Genomic DNA, 18,797 nt, shown 5'->3' on the forward strand with positions numbered 1-18,797 from the left:
ATTACTTTTTTTTATAGCTTTCCAAAAATATTTTTGTTGCCAGACCAGCATTTTACCAACTAAAAAAAACAGCAGCATAACTAAACCTCTTTGAAAGTTTAACCACATTGGAAAACTACTAAGAACCCTTTTATTCTCGAAGCTTGTGAGATTACTTTTTGTACTCTTTGTTCAATGAAAACATGTGTCAATAGAAAAGTACAAAGTATTTTTTTCCTGTTGCAATATTTTGTTGCAACCCTGGAATTGTGCTAGAGTAAAAGTTACTTGCATTGCAGTATTTCTGGTGCAAGGAATTAAGAAATAAGACATTTTCAATTGCCTTTTTAACCATGAGAGTCCAGCTTGTTGCTCTTTGTGCTATAGTTTTACCTAAAAGGGCTTCAAAAAGAAAGTTATTTTAACTTGAGATTGATAAAAAGTATGAAGTATCAAAATTAATTGAAAAGGGAGAAATCCAGAGAAAATTTGCTGACACATATGGAATTTTCAAAACTAGTGTCTAATAAGTGCGCCAAACTTCAATATTTTGTTGAAAAGTAGATCATCATGGTTATAAATGTATCAAATGTATATGAGAGAAAAAAAAAGCGTCAAATTTGTTATTTTTGATTAGCTATGAATTTTTAGGAACTATTAATATCAAATAACTTTTTATAAACAATGATTTTTTTTTTGATCAATTTACTGAAATTTTAAATTTACATGACATATTATACGTCATTCTGAGAAAATAACCTCTAAAAATATTAAAAATATTTAAATAACATTTTAAATTATTGTTTCAAAGTAATGTTAAACATTGAAAGTGAGTTGAACGGAAAGAGTAAGTGTCAATCAGTCAAAAAATGAATACATGGTACAAGAAATGACAAAAAAAAAAAAAAGAAAACATTACTCCCTTTATAAGTTGACCACCTGTCTAAGTTGACCACCAAAGTACTGCACCGCAAGTGGTCAACTTACACAGGTTTCACTGTACTAGCTTAATATAATGCGGATTGACTAGTAAAAAGTGAGAAACATAATAAAGCATTTTTATCTAACAGCACTCACCTGTCCGTCGACAAAGGCCATTTCCCCCCTGAGCACGACGCGCCTCACTCTGCCCTTGACCTTGCGACCCGCGAAGGGCGTCCAGCCTGCCTTGCTGAACGACGTCTTTTCGGCGATCTCCCACTCTTCGTCGAGGTCGATCTCGACGTAGGTGTCCTTCTGGTCCGGGAGGTTGAAGATCCTCTTCGGGTTGTGGTACAACTTGTCCTCCAGGTCCTGAAAAGAGGTCGTTCGATCAATGAGTGAAAATACAGGGCCAAATACAGGCTGATTTTGATACCGTTTTTCGGTACCTTCACAAAAATCTTGTTTTGAAATCGGTACTTTCACAAAAATCAAGTTATAAAATCAGTGGCTTCACAAAAACATCGAAAATTTCACAAAAATTCGCGTTTTAAAATATAAAATTTGTTTCTCTATTTAAAACAAAATTTACTCATAAAATAAAATTCTAAGCAGGTTTATATGAACAATCGCTTGAATAGAAAACTTTTTGTAGTATTTTAGCTTATTTTTAGCTGTTTCTCGCCAAAGTGTATTTATGCAATAGTATCGCAATCTTTCAACATCTGTTTTGGGAAACCAATTTTCTCATAATTTCCTATATTGTACACAGTACATAGCCCATTAAGCTGAAATGACAATGATATTTTTCGTACTTCTTAGATTTTTAGCTCCCCCTCCCCAAAAAAACGAAACCTGTTAAAAATACTAGATGACATTTACACTTTTCGAACTAAAATTTCACTTGTTCTACTTCTCTTTTACAAAAATTGGGATGCCTCTAAAATTTCAAAAAAAAAAAAAAACAATGCTGATAAAAAAAAAACTTTCACAAAAATAGAATGATGCAATACTTTCACAAAAATAGGTAGCGAGAAAAAAATTCTGGATTGGCCCCTGAAATATGACAACGTGTGTGTGTACAAATAACACCAACCCTAGCGACAAATTTTTCAGGGTTTCTTTTTTTTCCCTTTAAATCTAGTTCCAATTTGGTCACTATTGGCAATAGAGTTAACCATTGAATAAAATTAAATTTCCCAATATTGGGAAAATTAATCTGTATGAAAAATTTCTTTGCTTCCGTTCACAAAAAACTTGGGGTGAAAATATTAAAAGTGTTTCTTTGCTTACTCCGAGGCACTATTATGATTAAATTGGAGCAAAAGGAAGTCATGTGATGCACACGTTTTCTTTTATTATTAACATCCATATATAGGCGTCCCTCGTATAATACGGTACTTGCACAACACGGTTTCGATATTACATGGTACAAAACTCAAATTTAGTACTTCATGGTTTCGATATAATATGAAAGTTATTTTTAAAAAAGACGGAAATTCATTTTTGTTTGACTCATTCTATTACTGTTTGACAATTACTCTAATAAGTTTTTACTTCGTTTTTATGAAACTTGGGTTTCGATTTAACACGGTACACATATCTTGATTCACATTATTTCTAAGTCTCGTATAACACGGTTTCGATGTAACATGACACACGGTTTTGATAGTGACGTGATTTTTACCATGCACACGATTAATTAGCGTAAAAAATAACTTAAAAAGTTATTTTTAAAAAATCTCATATAACAAGGTTTTGATATTACACGGTACAAAACTCAAATTTAATACTTTATGGTTTCGATATAATATGAACGTTATTTTTAAAAAAGACGGAAATTCATTTTTGTTTGAATCATTCTATTATTGTTTGACAATTACTCTAATAATTTTTTACTTCGTTTTTATGAAACTTGGGTTTTGATTTAACATGGTACACATCTCTTGATTCACATTATTTCTAAGTCTCTTATAACACGGTTTTGGCACAATTTTGATGCATAGTGACATAATTTTTACTATGTACACGATTAACTCGTTCGGGACGGCAGTCCGCAGAACAGGGTTGCCAGATTTAAGAACAGAAAATATGGGACAGGCTTCTAGAAGTGAAAAGGGGGGGGGTTATTTTTGAGATTGAGTGCAATTACTGGTTATGGTGTATTTTTAAGGATTGATAAACAACGATGTTTTTATAGCTTTCCGAAGATTCCTCTCAGTATGTTTATGGGTGAGCACAATTTTGGAGGAACTATATCTCAGAGAATAAAGCAAGCAATAGAACGATGTTGATAGGAACAGGTGCTATAGCATGACCACGAAAAGAAGGTGGATGACCTTAAAGCAAAAACATCATTTGTATCATTTGTAATAGGTTGTTTGTTATTATTTTGGAATAGATAAGATTAGCGAGACCATGCCTCTTACTATTCGGTGCTTTCTGGCAGATTCTACCTATTACAAATGATGTTTCCCTTCAAGGCCATCCGCATTCTTTTCGTAGTCAAGCTTTAACTAGTTTTTTTACTTGCGTTTGCTATAAGAGAAACAGTGCAATCGAAAAATTTTCTTGTTAAATGTGACTACTTTATCAAACATAGTAATGGAAGGAATCGTGGAGCAAAACTTGTTTTTTAATGCCACACCAGCCAATTTGGAAATCTGAATGAGTAAACCTCACGGTCTGCCGCCAAAGCAAAAACGTACGAACCAAATAAAAACGATAACACTTTTTGCATTTGCTACAAAATAATTTCTTAGCCCTTTTTTTTTTCACGTGTTTTGTTATTTTTTCCCTTTAAAATAATGTCTCGTTTTGTAAAATACTGTCATTAGTCAGAATACGGGATTTTAGCCGTCTCGTATGGATGTTCCCCAGGACCCGGGACAATTTTTCAAAATACGGGACTGTCCCTTGAAATCCGGGACGTCTGGCAACCCTGCCTCAGAAGATAGCACTCCCTCAGGACGGCAGCTGTTACATGTGGACTGTGCGCACAGGCCGGGGCAATTTCTCCCGCTAAGCCTAATACGGAATTTCGGAAAGTACGCACACATAATAATGGATAAGATGTATACTTTAACCGTTTAACCGCCGAACTATTGACGGATGATCAAATTTGAGCAATTTTTTGAAATTATGTCTATTTATGTCTAGTAAATACAGAAATAAAATAAAATTTCCAGAAAAAAAATTTTTACTATGATTTTCCGTGTGTTCCATTTTTGGAACATTGGCGCTTTGCATGAAGTTTTTTCTTTTTTCAGAGAATTTTTTTAAACTAAGAGGTTTTGAATGCGGTTTTTATCTTAGCATACTTTATTGCGGTAAAAATAATATTTTAAATTGCATTTGTGTACATATCAAAATTCAGAAAATCCAATACAGAAATATCTAATGCCCATGATATGAAAGGAAGCATTGCTGGTGAAGTCGTTTGTCGCAATGGAAACATTTCTTAGTAGTATTTTTTTGCACACCGCGCAACGTCCTTGGGATGCAGATACAATATAATGTCCGTCAGACATTCTTGATCGTTTATGTAAATGACGAGGCCCTGGATGACTTTCTACCTGTACTTTTCTTCTTAGGAGGTCAGTTGTTATTTCTCTTCGGAACTCTAAATGCTTCATCTTGACTTCGTGTAACTCACAATGAAGTAACCAACTAGCAACAACTGAAATATTCAGAGCATTACTAAAAAGATTCCACCATCATTTTTTACTCCTCAAATGAGGTCTGTAGCTCCCTAAAAGTTTATCCAAGACGTCCACACCCCCCATTCCTTAATTGTATGTCTTGATAAGATGAGGTTGTAGCACATCTATCATGCATTTCTGCGCATTTGAGTAACATTTTACAGATGCAAGTGGCTCATGTGTATAACAATTAGATACTACTGTAACCACTGCATTATCCTTCCAGCTGCACATGTACACTGATCCATCAGATCGATAGTTAAAATTTCCGCGATCTTCTTTAGAAAGGGCTTTTCTAGATTTCCGTGGACAATGGCCAGTTCGGTTTTCACAAATTGTACCTGTTGCTCGTACACTTTTTTTTTGATAGCTGAGAAATTAAGTCATATGATGTAAAAAAGTTATCAAAGTATACTTCATGCTTAGATGTGTCAGTCAAAACTGATAATAGATCATTTACAACTCTGGATCCTAATTGCACATCAGGGGATCCTTCTTTTTTGCCTGAATAAATCTCCATAGAATATAGGTATCCACTTGAAGAGCACAGCATCCGAATTTTGAAGCCGAATCTTATTGGTTTTCATCTAATAAACATTTTACATGAATGCCGACAGTAGTAGGGAACCATAGATTCATCTATGCTCAATTTTTCATGAAATACACCAAATTGTTGAGGGTTTTTACACAATTCTTCGTAAATAGGGGAAACTTTTCTTAGTTTGTCATTTTGTTTTGATTCATGGTTGTCCATCAAATGAAAGTTGTTTTTTATTTTTCGAAAACGATTTTGAGGCATAACTGTTGGTACAATTGGCACAGATGTATCTTCTGCACTGCTCCAATACATATCTTCAGAAGGAACAGAATGGTACCCACTCAATAGCAACAAACCAAAAAATTGTAGGATTTCATCTCTGTCAACATCTATTCTTCCTCAGTGATATTGCCTAGTTTATCAGGGGGTAATTGGCATATATCTACATCTGACAAATCCGAATCTGACAATGTCTCTAAATAAGCCACAGCTTGTTCTACAGTAAGAAATCTTGTAGACATTTTTTAACATTTATGAACAGTTGGTATACGTCAAACAGAATTTCGCTTCGCCCGAAAACAAAGCTAGCGAATTATTGAACTGCATTTAAAATATGAAGAATAAAACGCTCACTAATATTATTTTTTATTATCGCGTGACAATGCAGCTGTCCGAGCAGGTGTGGATTCGGAGCCATATAGTCCGTCAAACAGAAGACTGTTATTATTTTCTTTGCTAACGAAACGTCATATCCTTTCAAAATATAAACTTACTTGGTTTTGCCAACATCTACATCAGAGTACATTCAAAATGAGAGAAAAAAAAAAGAAACATATATTACGAAAAATGAAATTTCCCCTTGGAAGTCGAACGATTTACTTCTTGGAAATTTGACTCCCTAAAAGCGCCAATGTTCCAAAATTGGAACATGCTATTTTGAAGGGGTACACCTTTCGGAAATATCATTGTACATTTCTACAAGCATTTTAAAATCATACATTGAAGTATTTTTCACAACTATAATAAATATCATCATATTTTCTGAAAAAGCCAATTTTTGGTAAATTTTATAAGAAAAAGTTGCAAAAAGCTAAAAAAACACTCATCTTTGAAAAATCGCAATAAATAATTGAAAACATATAAACAATCAAGTAGGAAATCAAAAAAATACTTTGAAATAAGACTAAACTGTGTTAAAAAAAACTTGTTTATTTTAACGTTATTTCTTGGGAAAATTTTCAATTAAATATGATGTTCCATTTTTGGAACATTGGCGGGTAAACGGTTAAGCAGAAATGAAACCATTTTTTAATATATGATAAAATGTATCAAAATTTCAATCATAACAAAATATTGGATGAAAATAATTGATATTTAACAGTAAAAATGCAAAATATATTGTTTTTTACAATAACTAAAAGTACCAAAATTAAACATTATATTTTCTACGAAACACGGAAAATATTTGCGCTTAATATTATGAAGTACATGAGAATATTGTAAAAATTAATATTTTAAAGCCGCATGAAAAATTTCAATGCACAGATAAATGCGCATTGAGTATTTTACACTCATACGTAGTGTTACGTCTTTTATTCTGCTTTGAGCAAATGACACATCTCCATCTAAGTTCTTTGCCTTCTTTTTCGGCGTATCATTTTCGAAAGTAACTACTGTATGAAGAACTCCAACAAAAATAATTTATAGTTGTTTCAATGTGACCCAAAAGATCCATAGATGGATCAGTCATAAATTAAGATATTTCCTCCTCGGAAAGGCAACGTGGCTACCAAATGAACATAGAAGTAAAACCCCTTGCTAGAATATCTCCCCTCCAATCTCATTATAAATGGAACCGAAACTAGAAACAGCCACTTCAAAATGAGTATACGCTTCCCTTCTCACTTGTTTATATTTTCTTTCACGAAATCCAATAAATCACAGACACTTGACAAACCCCATTCTGACGTCAGAGAGGCAAATACTAATGCAGGAGAGCAATCATTTGAACGGAACATGGATAAGTAACGCCATCTAATAGTAAACATAAACATTTCGTTCCAATCCAAAATGCAGAAAAGCGTCGTTAGTCCAGCCGCGTACTATTTACCGTAACGCACAGCAAGGTGGATTTACAGTCTGTTCAAGGTGGTGGCGGATGAAAACTGTAAAAGTCATTCCCCCCCCCCCAAAACCCTACATAACGGGTTTTTTGGGGGGGGGGGAATGACTTTTACAGTTTTCATCCGCCACCACCTTGAACAGACTGTAAATCCGCCCTTGCTGTGCGTTACGGTAAATAGTACGCGGCTGGACTAATGACGCTTTTCTGCGTTTTGGCTATGTAGGGGTCAGGGGGTCAACTGCCTCCCCCTTTATCCTGTTTTTTAAATACTTATCGCATATCACGAACTTATCGCCCCCTTTAAGTCTCAAATCTCCTCTTTATGGGTTTTCACCCCCAGGGTTTAATAATCACTGTTCTAAGCAATAGCAATGTATTATTATACTAGTATAGTGCAGTCCATGAAAGAAAAAGGTTGGAAGACACATATAGAAATATAAAAATTATTAAATTTCAAAAAAGGGGGAAGGGCCAAGCTTAGGTTCAAATTAAAAAGAACGTAACGCTGTCAAGCCTCGACTACACCAAGAGTCGAAACTTGATTTTGATAGACATCGGTAAACGATATTTAACCCCATTCTCATTCCTAATGTAATGTAATATAAAGTCTACTTTATTCAAATTAGATTAACTTCTCAACACTTTCGGCACGTGTAAAGTTTCAGTTTTAGGTTGGCATCCTTTGATGCCCAATCCTATGCAAACGAGGCAAATATAAATAGTGAACGATTCCAATTGTTCTCTCTCTTTTGCGCTCGTCAGCCTCTCCTGTGTTAGGTCCGCTAGGTGTTGGGGAGTTGTGAACTCCACCTCCACTAATGGCCAGGGTTTATTCTCATAAACTTATTTTGTTAGTTTATTTACTTTAGTTTCTATGGACCAATAAATTTTTGGTAAGATTTTAAAGACGTTTCCAATGTCCATTTGTTCACATTCACATTGATTCTGCATCTGTGTGGTATTATCTCTGCTTGTATAAAGTAATATTGTTGACTGACTTACGGAATTTAGCCTTTCGGCTTTTCGTTTAAACATCGTAAGTTATCATGAAGAACCACCTAGCGCTGACGCAAAGATGCGTCATTCGTCCCGAACAGGTTAATTAGCGTAAAAAATAAGTACATGATTTTTTTTTCTGAGTTAAAAAGTTATTTTTAAATAAGTCTCGTATAGCATGGTTTTGATACTACACGAAACGAATGAACCGTGTTGTACGAGGGATGCCTGTACATGATTTTTTTTTCTGAGTTAAAAAGTTATTTTTAAAAAAGTCTCTATAACAAGGTTTCGATACTGCACGGAACAAATTAACTGTGTTACACGAGGGACACCTGTACTAAAATATTTTGGCCAACTTCAAATTGAGTTCCCACCAAAGATTGCACAAAATACCTTCAAAGTCAGTTTTCCATCGTTGACAGCAGTGAGCAGGAGAGGCAACATCGTTTCCAGACCTGGAAATCCGGGAGGTGCATCGGAAGTCGTTTTCTCCGAAAGGGTGTGGGGTGCTGAGAAAAACAATTAACAAAATTCACCATCTTTGAAGCAAAATTTATTTATTCTATTTATAAAATTCAAAACAACCTAATGAGATCAACTGAAGAGAAGATCAGTATTATTGATACCAGTAGAAGATCAGTACAATGCCCGCCTCGGCACCAGAGGTTTTGCGATATAAAGATTTCAGCAATATACAGATCATTTTACAAATTTATAGAATAACTAGTGGTACCCGCACAGCTTTGCCCGTAGTAGAAAATTAAAAGGTCATTTGGTTCGCCTGTATATTTACAAAAAATGGATAATGAATTTCTCGCCAATTGGCTACGATTATTCGCTCTCCCATTCCACGTCATAATAATTTCGTAATTTACTCGTCCATCTTATGATCATTTGCTCGGTAAAATGTTCTTGAACTTGAAATAGAAAAAGAACAAAACTGAATTTTCGAAAAATCGCTTCGAGGTGCACACCCCCATGCTACAAACTGATTTTGTGCCAAATTTCATGAAAATCGGTCGAACGGTCTAGGCGCTATGCGAGTCACATAGATCCAGATGGAAAGATTTCAGCTTTATTATTAATTCTCGCCAATTGGCTTGTACCCATGTTACGTTTCCACGTTATGATAATTTCATAATTTACTCGTCCATCTTATGATACTTTTGTTCTTAAGATTGGAATAGAAAAAGAACCACATCGAATTTTTAAACATCTCTTCGAGGTGCACACCCCATGCTACAAACTAACTTTGTGCCAATTTTCATGAAAATCAGTCAAACGGTCTAGGCGCTATGCGCGTCACAGACATCCTACAGACATCCTCCAGACAGAGAGACTTTCAGCTTTATTATTAGTAAAGATATTCAGAATATATCAAAAAACTTACACATCAGAATAAGTTGCAACTAAATTGAGTATTTAGATTAAAATGATGTAATTGAATTAACATTCACAAATTCTGTCTTTATAATAGAGCACTCTCCTGTACTCAATGAATAGCAAACTACTTTTCTAGGTAACACTGGAAATGAATGCAAAAATGTAAGCAAAAATTTTTATGTGTGTTCTTTTAATGTGTGTGTATATATACAAACCAGGGTTCGAAAATATTATGATATTTTCAAAAATATCACAAATATCCAATATTTTGATATATATCAGGTATTTTGATAATATCCGACACTTTCAATCAGCACAAACTAAAGTCTTCAAAATACAAAATGCATCCTCAAATCACACTTTATTTTCTTACATTATTATTACAATATGTAGACTTAAAATTAAGGTTTCTTTTATTATTTATATCTAACATTTCATTTTACATTTCTATCAATTTCAATGGAAGCACTTTTAAAATGATTTAAAACTGTTGCATAACTGCCACTAACTATTACTACTAATTTTCTGAATATAAAATAAAAAAGCAATATTATACTACTTAGGAACATTAATGGTGTATTAATACATCATAAAAATATGGTACATTACTATTTGGTTATTTTTAATAATAAATGAACAATATTACTATGATTAATACATTTTTTTATGTTGAAAATACCATAGTTTGAAAAAATAAATACCAAAATTTCATGATATTTTCAAAATGAATATCGGATATATACCATGATATACAGGGTTCGAAAATATCAAAAAACATCCGATATTTTGATATTTATCCAATATTTTCAATCAGCACAAACCAAAGTCTTCAAAGTAATAAATGCATCCTCAAATCACTCTTCCATTATTTATATCTAATATTTCATTTTCCATTTTCGTCAATTTTAATAGAGTTGATTTAGCATTAGCTGTTTTACTCATTTTTTTACTATTATTTTTTTTTAACTAGTTGTACCGTTCTATGATTCATAAGAAATAAATAATATGCATTAGTTGGTGGATAGTCATGAGACGTTTTCTTTTTTTCGGAGCAATGTTTAATAATTAATTAGGCCATTTTCGATATGAAAATTCAAATTGTTACGTTACTAATAATTTTATGAATATTAAATACAAGTAAAAAAAAGGAAAATTGTATTACTTTGTTATATTATTGATGTATTAATACATGATAAAAATATAGTACATAACTTTTTGGTTATTTTCTTTACTAATAATAAAGCTGAAAGTCTCTCTGTCTGTCAGGATCTCTGTGACGCACATAGCGCCTAGACCGTTTGGCTGATTTTCATGAAATTTGGCACAAAGTTGGTTTGTAGCATGGGGGTGGGCACCTAGAAGCGATATTTCGAAAATTCGATGTGGTTCTTTTACTATTACAATTTTAATAACAAAATTATCATAAGACGGACGAGTAAATTACGAAATTATCATAATGTGGAACTGTAAAATGGGTACAAGCCAATTGGCGAGACATGAAATTATCATAACGTGGAACTGTAACATGGGTACAACCAATTGGCGAGAAAATTCACCATACATTATTTGTAAATATACAGGCGAACCAAAAGACCTTTTAATTTTCTGTTACGGGCAAAGCCGTGCGGGTACCACTAGTTAATAATAAATGAACAATGTTAGTATGATTACTAAAATTTTTCCTAGCAAATACCGTCGTTAAAAAAATAAATATCGAAAATATCAAAACATCATGATATTTTCAAAATAAATATCGGATATATATCATAATATATATCGGCAAACCCTGATACACACAAATATGTATTGCATGTAATCAACTTCAAAAAAAAAAAAAAAAAAATTAATATAAATCACCTCATCGAACTCAACATTAATGGATGTTTGATGATTCATCTAATTCAGATAATCTATTCAGTTTTGAAAAGCTGTAACGGTAATTTTTGTAATCATAATTAAGTTTATGTATACTTCTGATGAAAAAAAAAATTAAAAATTAATTTGAATTTTGACATCTTGAATTCAAATTATGTTTTTCGCAATCACGAGTGTGTGTATGTAGGCGTATGTGTATGTGTGTGTAGGCATATGTGTTTATCTGTGTGCAGGCATGAATGTGTGGGTAGTTGTGTGCATGTGTGTGTGTGTAGGTGTCTGTATGTATGTGTGTGTGTATGTGTAGGTGTCTGTATGTATGCGTGTGTATGTGTAGGTGTCTGTATGTATGCGTGTGTGTATGTGTTTGTGTGTGTGTATGTGTAGGTGTCTGTATGTATGCATGCATGTGTTTGTGTATGTGTTTGTGTTGTGTGTGTGTGTAGGTGTCTGTATGTACGCGTGTGTATGTGTTTGTGTGTGTGTGTGTAAATGTTTGTATGTATGTAGTTGTGTATGTATGCGTGTGTATGTGTAGGTGTCTGTATGTATGCGTGTGTGTATGTGTTTGTGTATGTGTTGGTGTGTGTGTATGTGTAGGTGTCTGTATGTATGCGTGTGTGTGTGTATGTGTTTGTGTTGTGTGTGTGTGTGTAGGTGTCTGTATGTACGCGTGTGTGTATGTGTTTGTGTGTAAATGTTTGTGCGTATGTAGTTGTGTATGTATCCGAGTGTGTGTAGTTGTGTATGTATGCAACCTGGAGACTGCTTTCGCTAGAGGAGCAGCATCGTGAGGAGCCGGTCCACGTTGAAGATGCAGAGGATGCTGGGGGGAGGGGGGGAAATAAAATCATAGGAACGCCAAAAACAGTCAAGTGAGAACAATAAGCAATCGTGATTGCTCAAAAAAAAACATGGATTCTATACATCGTAGAGAAACATTTCCTATGTTTGTTAAGAAAATACAGCAATAAAATATATTTTAACTCAAAAAAAAAAAAAAAAAAAAACAATTTTTCTATCCCACCCCCCATTTTTCCAGCAAAAAAATTAATTTTTCACCCACCCGTCTCGAAATTTTCGAAAATTTCATATCTAATTCTCACCATGATCTGTGGCGAAGCAATCGATGATATGGATGTTATCCCAGAGTGCCTTTTGATCCTCCAACGAACCCAGCGAGGGCCGCACTTGGCCCTTGGAATTCCCCAGGCCGGGCAAATCCTCGGAACTCAGAAACAGGTGGTGCGGGCACACTTCACAGGTGATCGGAATGCCCTTCTCCTTCGCCTCCTTTATCAGCAGGATCTGAAACGAAAAACCAGACTTCAGAGCACATTCGCAAAATTTTCATATAAATAAATCTGAATATTATACATTGTAAAAAAATATTGTTACAAATTCTGTAAATAGTAATTATTGTAGTAACGTAACCTGTAAATAGTTTCCCATAATGAATACACAGCCCCTATACATTCGGCTGAAGCATACGACCCCCCTATTTCTTTTTTTGTTCATTGATAAAATTTGATAACGGTCTACTATTTTCCAGAAGCGTTCGGAATCTTGTGGAATATTTGAGAGATCTCTTTCGATGTTTATAAAAGCGTCCCGCGTGATAAAAAGTTTGGTTTCGATTGAGAATTCGAACTGAGAGCGTATTAGCTCTGTTTATTGCGAGGCATTTCGCTGTGTTGTTTTTCGTATCTGGAAGTAAATACGTGTGTAACTGTCGAGTTTACGGTGTTGAGTGATATTTGTTTCATTGCTGATGATTCATTTAGCAGTTGTTATCGATTTCTCCTGTACATAGTGTAAATAAAGCTCCTGTGTTTTTATCAAGAACTGTGTCGTCCTTTCAAGAAAGTTGGAAGTCGCGCCGGATCTGTTGCAATATTTCATTCGGCAAAGTTTATTTCCCCACGGGTGCAGAATATGTCTGATCCGGTGATCTAGGATTGGGGAAAATTTGAACTGTCTAGGAAAATTATGCAGATTCAAATTTTTTTTTTTAATTTTTCGAATTTTTTTGCAGGTACTTTTTAATACATGTTCTTTTTGCATCAGCACTCTTTTTTTTCATTCATTATTTGCTGGCTAATAATTTGGTTAGTAATAAATATTAGTTATTTTCGTTAAAGCGTATATGCATTTACTAAATTTACTTTTTAGATACCTAGTGCTACAAACTAGTACCAATTCATTCTATAAGAAGATGCAATTGGGTTTTTATTTTTTTCAAAATTATTTATACCTATAGTACAGTAGAAGACCGTTATAACGCACACCTTGGGACCCGAGCTTTTGCGTTATAGAAATTTTGGCATTATATAAGGTCATTTCACAAATTTTGAAATTAATATTCAGAATATATCTATATATTAGCACTTCAGAATGAGTTTTATCTGTAGTGAGTATTAAAGCACTAATTATACAATGAGTCATTCACAAATAAATATGTTTCACAATCAAAATCCTGCCCTTCTGCTAGCTTCATGGTTTGCACAACAGCTGCATTTTCAAGAGCCATCTGGTATTTTCTGTTTACTATGAGTACTCATTTTCAACTTAAAAGCTTTGAATGAAGATGGAAAGATGAGAAACTATTTAAAAATTTAATTTGCCTAACCATTTTTATGTTTGCAAAGCAAAACATTTTTTAAACTACAAAACCTATTGTTTACTTTTGAAAAGTAGTGCGGTTTATAGAGAATTGCGTTATATAGGTCGGCGTTATAACGGTCTTCTACTGTAATAGGAATAAGTTTTTATCTGAAATGTATAACCAGAACTGCCAACGTTTGAAAAACTAAATTAGTAGCAGAGTGTTATGCTGGGATAAAAAGGCACATTTAATTACGAAAGCAACATACGCAATGAATAGTTGACGTTTTTTATTCTATACCTCAAAGCCAGACAGACGTAGGTCCAAAAAATGCGATTTTCTATTTATTAGTGCATTATATGCCGAGTCCTATTCCGCCGTGTAAACGTAAATCGTAAAAAAAAACTTTTCCTTTTTTTTACGAGAGTTAAAAAAGCACACGTCTCATCCTTTGCATGTGGCATGCGCCAGAAAAAGTTTTTCCTCTTTTCTGGACAAGTAACACTTTGCTTTGAAAAAAATGCTAACAATCAATAAGTTTTTTTTTTTTAACATTATTGAGGCAAGATTATTTTACTTATTTTTAGACGGGCAGTTAGAATTTTGTTAGAAAAGCAATATTATCTAAATGACTATAACATGGATATTATATGCAATGATTGAAAAACTTCCTGTGGTTAAAAGAAAAATTTAAAAAAAGAGAAAGAAAATCGTAGGTTTTGGACACGATTTTGTAGCGCCGTAGTTCAAGGTTGTAGTTGGTAGAAACTACGATTTTTTCGTAGCAGTTGGAAGCTCTGCATATAACATATTGTAAAATTTTGGGGAAATTTTCATATGGATCGGGGGAAACATTGGCAGTAAAAAAAATTTCTGAACCCCCGTATTTTCCATGAAATAATACTATAAAACAAATATATAAACAAGTGGCAATTGGAACACTCTGTTCCGACACAGTCTCTTACCTCATCTTTGGTGGCAAAGTGACAGATGTGGATGGAAAGCTAAATATCAACTAAATAAATACTGCACTGAATATTAGAAAGTCCCAATCCATATTCAATATGATCATGACCGAGAACTTTATCATTTGATAGCGTAAAAATAATTTCTGACTTAAAAAAAAAATATTACAACTAGCTGTACCCGACGCGCGTTGCTACGCCAACAAAAAAATACATCATTATACTGATTTTCACGACAATCGGTTGAAAGGGGCAGAAGTGGCTACTCTGCCGTGCCACCTGGTGGCGAGTGGCTTCAATGAGCCTATGATGCACCTTCTCCGTGGAAAAATACATATATATAGCCATTTTCATAATAATCGGTCCAGGTATCCAGTGACTCTACTCAAATTTTGTACTCGCGCAGTTTGCAAGATCAATCCATCGCTAAAAATAGCAAATAGAAAAAGTTTTAAATCCCCCCCGTTGCATGAAAAGCCATAAAACAATAAAGAAAGAATTTATTTGTTCAAACTCAAGAAAAATGGCAACTTCTTATCAATGAGACCTTTCACGCGAATTCATTTCTGCATTTTATTCGTATTTATCCAATGGATTGTGACTCAAATTGGAATAAAAAAGGAACTATTTTTTTCTAACTGGTCTATAAACATTCCCAGTACCAAAAATAACAAACGGTGAAAGTTTCAGCCAAATCTGCCGGGTAGTTTTTGAGTTCATGGATGACATACAGACAAACATTCATTTTTATATATATAGATTGAAGCATCAGTTTTTGAAAATTGCTCGTATTTTCCTATGCTTTGATTTTCAGAGACATTTTTTTTTCTTGACCAAAATAGAATGCATGAGGTATGACATAGTTAAAATATTACTAGGTAAGTGGCACTAAATGCGGAGTAAATGTTTCACCATTTCACTTTGCCACCCCCCCCCCCCAAGTTTGATGGTGCAAATTCCTCCCCCACTCTCCAAAAAAAAAAAAAAAAAAAAATCAACCCTTTTGCATTTTTAGCCTTTTTTTTTATTTCATTCATTTTTTAAAAAATAATTATTTTTTATTTATTTTAAATTAATATTAATATTTTGTTAGAAAGGTTCCGTGCTACATCAATAGCCCATACATACACACACACACAAAATACAGTAGAAGACCGTTATAACGCCGACCTGTATACTGCCGTGCTAAGCGGAAAAGTGGTATCTGCAGCTGAATTCAAAAGGAGAAATTACCGTTCAAAGTTTTGCGCCTCCATGTATTTGATTCAGATGCAACTTTTTCAGAATTTCTTAAAAAATACTTCCCATTGATGAATGACCATAAAACATTGCATTTAGGTGAAATACTTGACAGAGAACCACCTGGTGACTCTAACTCAATTTCGATGAAAAGTGCAGATACCACTTTTGTGCTTAGCACGGCAGTATAATGCAATTCTCTATAAACTGCACAACTTTTCAGAAGTAAACAATAGGTTTTGAAGTCAAAAACCTCCTTCTGTTTTGCTTTGCAAACATAAAAATGGTTGGGCAAATTAAATTTTGAAACACTTTTCATCTTTCCATCTTATTTCAAAGCTTTTAAATTGAAAATGAGTACTCATAGTAAACAGAAAATACCAGATGGTTCTTGAAAATGCAGCTGTTATGCAAACCATGAAGCTGGCAGAAGTGCAGGATTTTGATTGTGAAACATATTTATTTGTGAATAACTAATTGTAATGTTGGTGCTTTAATATTCATTGCAGATAAAACTCATTCTGAAGGGCTAATATATAGATATATTCTGAATATTAGTTTCAAAATTTGTGAGATGACCTATATAACGCAAAAACCTGTATAACGCAAAAGCTCTGGTCCCAAGGTGTCGTTATAACGATCTTCTACTGTAATTAAATAAATGAAAATAAAATAAAATAAATAATTTTAATTAAAAATAAATCAATAAATAAATTTAAAAAAATAAATGTTTATTTATTTTTTTTAACCCCTCCTAAAAATCTTGATGGTGAAACTTGTGCCATAATTCTCTCCCCTGGGCACCCCAGCTCCTATATAAACAGAGTAAACAGAACACTCTGTTCCAACACAGTGGCTTACCTCATCTTTGGTGGCAACGTGACAGATGTGGATGGATCGATGTGTGAACACTGACAGCAAAATCGCTTTGGCCGCAGTTGATCCTTCGGCGTGAACGCAGAGAGGTATGTCGTGGGGACATCTTTCGAAATGCTAAAAGAAAAGGGAATATCCAGAATAAACCAACTTACATGCAAAACAGTGTAGACAGGGGTGATTGCGAGTTCATCAAAAAATACCTGAAAGTTTTAAAGCGAGAACGGGGGGGGGGGGAATCTTTGGCCCCTATTACTTAAGTGCACCTTTGCCAGTTTTAAATGTATTAAATAGTTCTGAGTCAAAATATTGTGTGTACATTTGGTTAAATTTTCAATGGGTTGCAAAGTTACTTTTGAGCTGGTGTTATACAAATTATCTTGACATTTGTCCATCTTAAGGCTCTTGCAGGTATATTTGTGTGATCAAATGGCAAAATGTAGTAAAACACTTTTTTCAAATTTTTCATTACAGCTGTTTAAAAGTTCAATAAATCCGGAAAAATCAAATTTTCTTTCGCCAGCAAATTTTCCAACAATGATTCAGAAATTATAAATATAATAATTATTATTATTATTATTTTGGTTGTAGATTATTTGCAGACAAACTCATAAAAACAATTCATAACGTAAAAAACTGAATAAAAAAAAAAAGTCTTAGAACATTTTGCCTTCTGACCACAGATTTGATGAGTATTACATAATTTAAAAAGATTGCGGAGGTAGGGAGATAAAAGCGTAACGCAAAAAAACAATAATTCCGGTATTTTCGGACATAAAAATACCGGAAATACGTCCGAAAATACCGGAAATTCGGTAAAATACCGGAGCACAATCACCCCTGAGTGTAGATCTGTGGCAAAGTGTTCATATTAACAAGGGCGTAAAATTTTATTTTTAAAATTTCATATCCTTGGGACCATGCTAAACTAACGAATGTGAATAATCCCGAATCGCGTTTTTCCAAATTCGACTGTAGCACTCAAAAAAGAGTTACCTACTGGTATAACTACTTAAAACGATAGTTTTGCACTTAAAATTATCTGTTAAAATCAAAATATTGAAAATAACTCAACGCCTCAGGTGAGAAAAAACTATTGTTTCGGCTCTTTTTGAAAAGTGCAAATTTTCACATCCATTAGGTTAGTAAGGTGCCGATGATATCAGCTTTGGATGATCAAACAAAACTTTGAATAAGTCTAAATGCAGTTTTAAATATAGTAAGATTGTCCATCATTTTTTTTTTTATTTCATTCATGTAATGTTTGTGCAAGTGAGACAGAATTTTTTTTTTTTTTGACAAACAAATCAACTCATCTCCAGGGGCGTAGCTAAGGGGGGGGGGGGGTTTTTGGGGACAAAGCCCCCCCCCCGAAAAGTTAGTCTCAAAAAAAAAAGAGAAAAAGAAGAGAGAAGAGAAAGAAAAAAAAAAGAAGAAAAGGAAAAAATTCCAAGCGATTATATATATATATATATATACATATATACATATATACATACATATATATATACATACATATATACATATATATATATATATATATATATATATATATATATATATATATATATATATATATATAAAAGAAGTA

The 18,797-nt window shown here is 33.6% G+C and overlaps 1 protein-coding gene across 1 annotated transcript in view; it reads right to left on the minus strand.

Annotated features, from left to right (window-relative positions):
• The window catches only part of LOC129233126 (CAD protein-like), a 165,253-nt gene that overhangs the window by 38,296 nt on the left and 108,160 nt on the right, over positions 1 to 18,797 (minus strand). Inside the window, exons 31-34 of the mRNA XM_054867189.1 lie at positions 17,192 to 17,323; positions 12,628 to 12,829; positions 8,657 to 8,772; positions 1,057 to 1,272 (exon numbers count right to left, since the gene is read on the minus strand). Of these exons, the coding sequence (XP_054723164.1) occupies positions 1,057 to 1,272; positions 8,657 to 8,772; positions 12,628 to 12,829; positions 17,192 to 17,323 (666 nt within the window). The remainder of the gene's footprint in view (positions 1 to 1,056; positions 1,273 to 8,656; positions 8,773 to 12,627; positions 12,830 to 17,191; positions 17,324 to 18,797) is intronic.

Source organism: Uloborus diversus, unplaced genomic scaffold (genome assembly GCF_026930045.1).
Source record: "Uloborus diversus isolate 005 unplaced genomic scaffold, Udiv.v.3.1 scaffold_18, whole genome shotgun sequence".
Lineage (NCBI taxonomy): Eukaryota > Metazoa > Arthropoda > Arachnida > Araneae > Uloboridae > Uloborus > Uloborus diversus.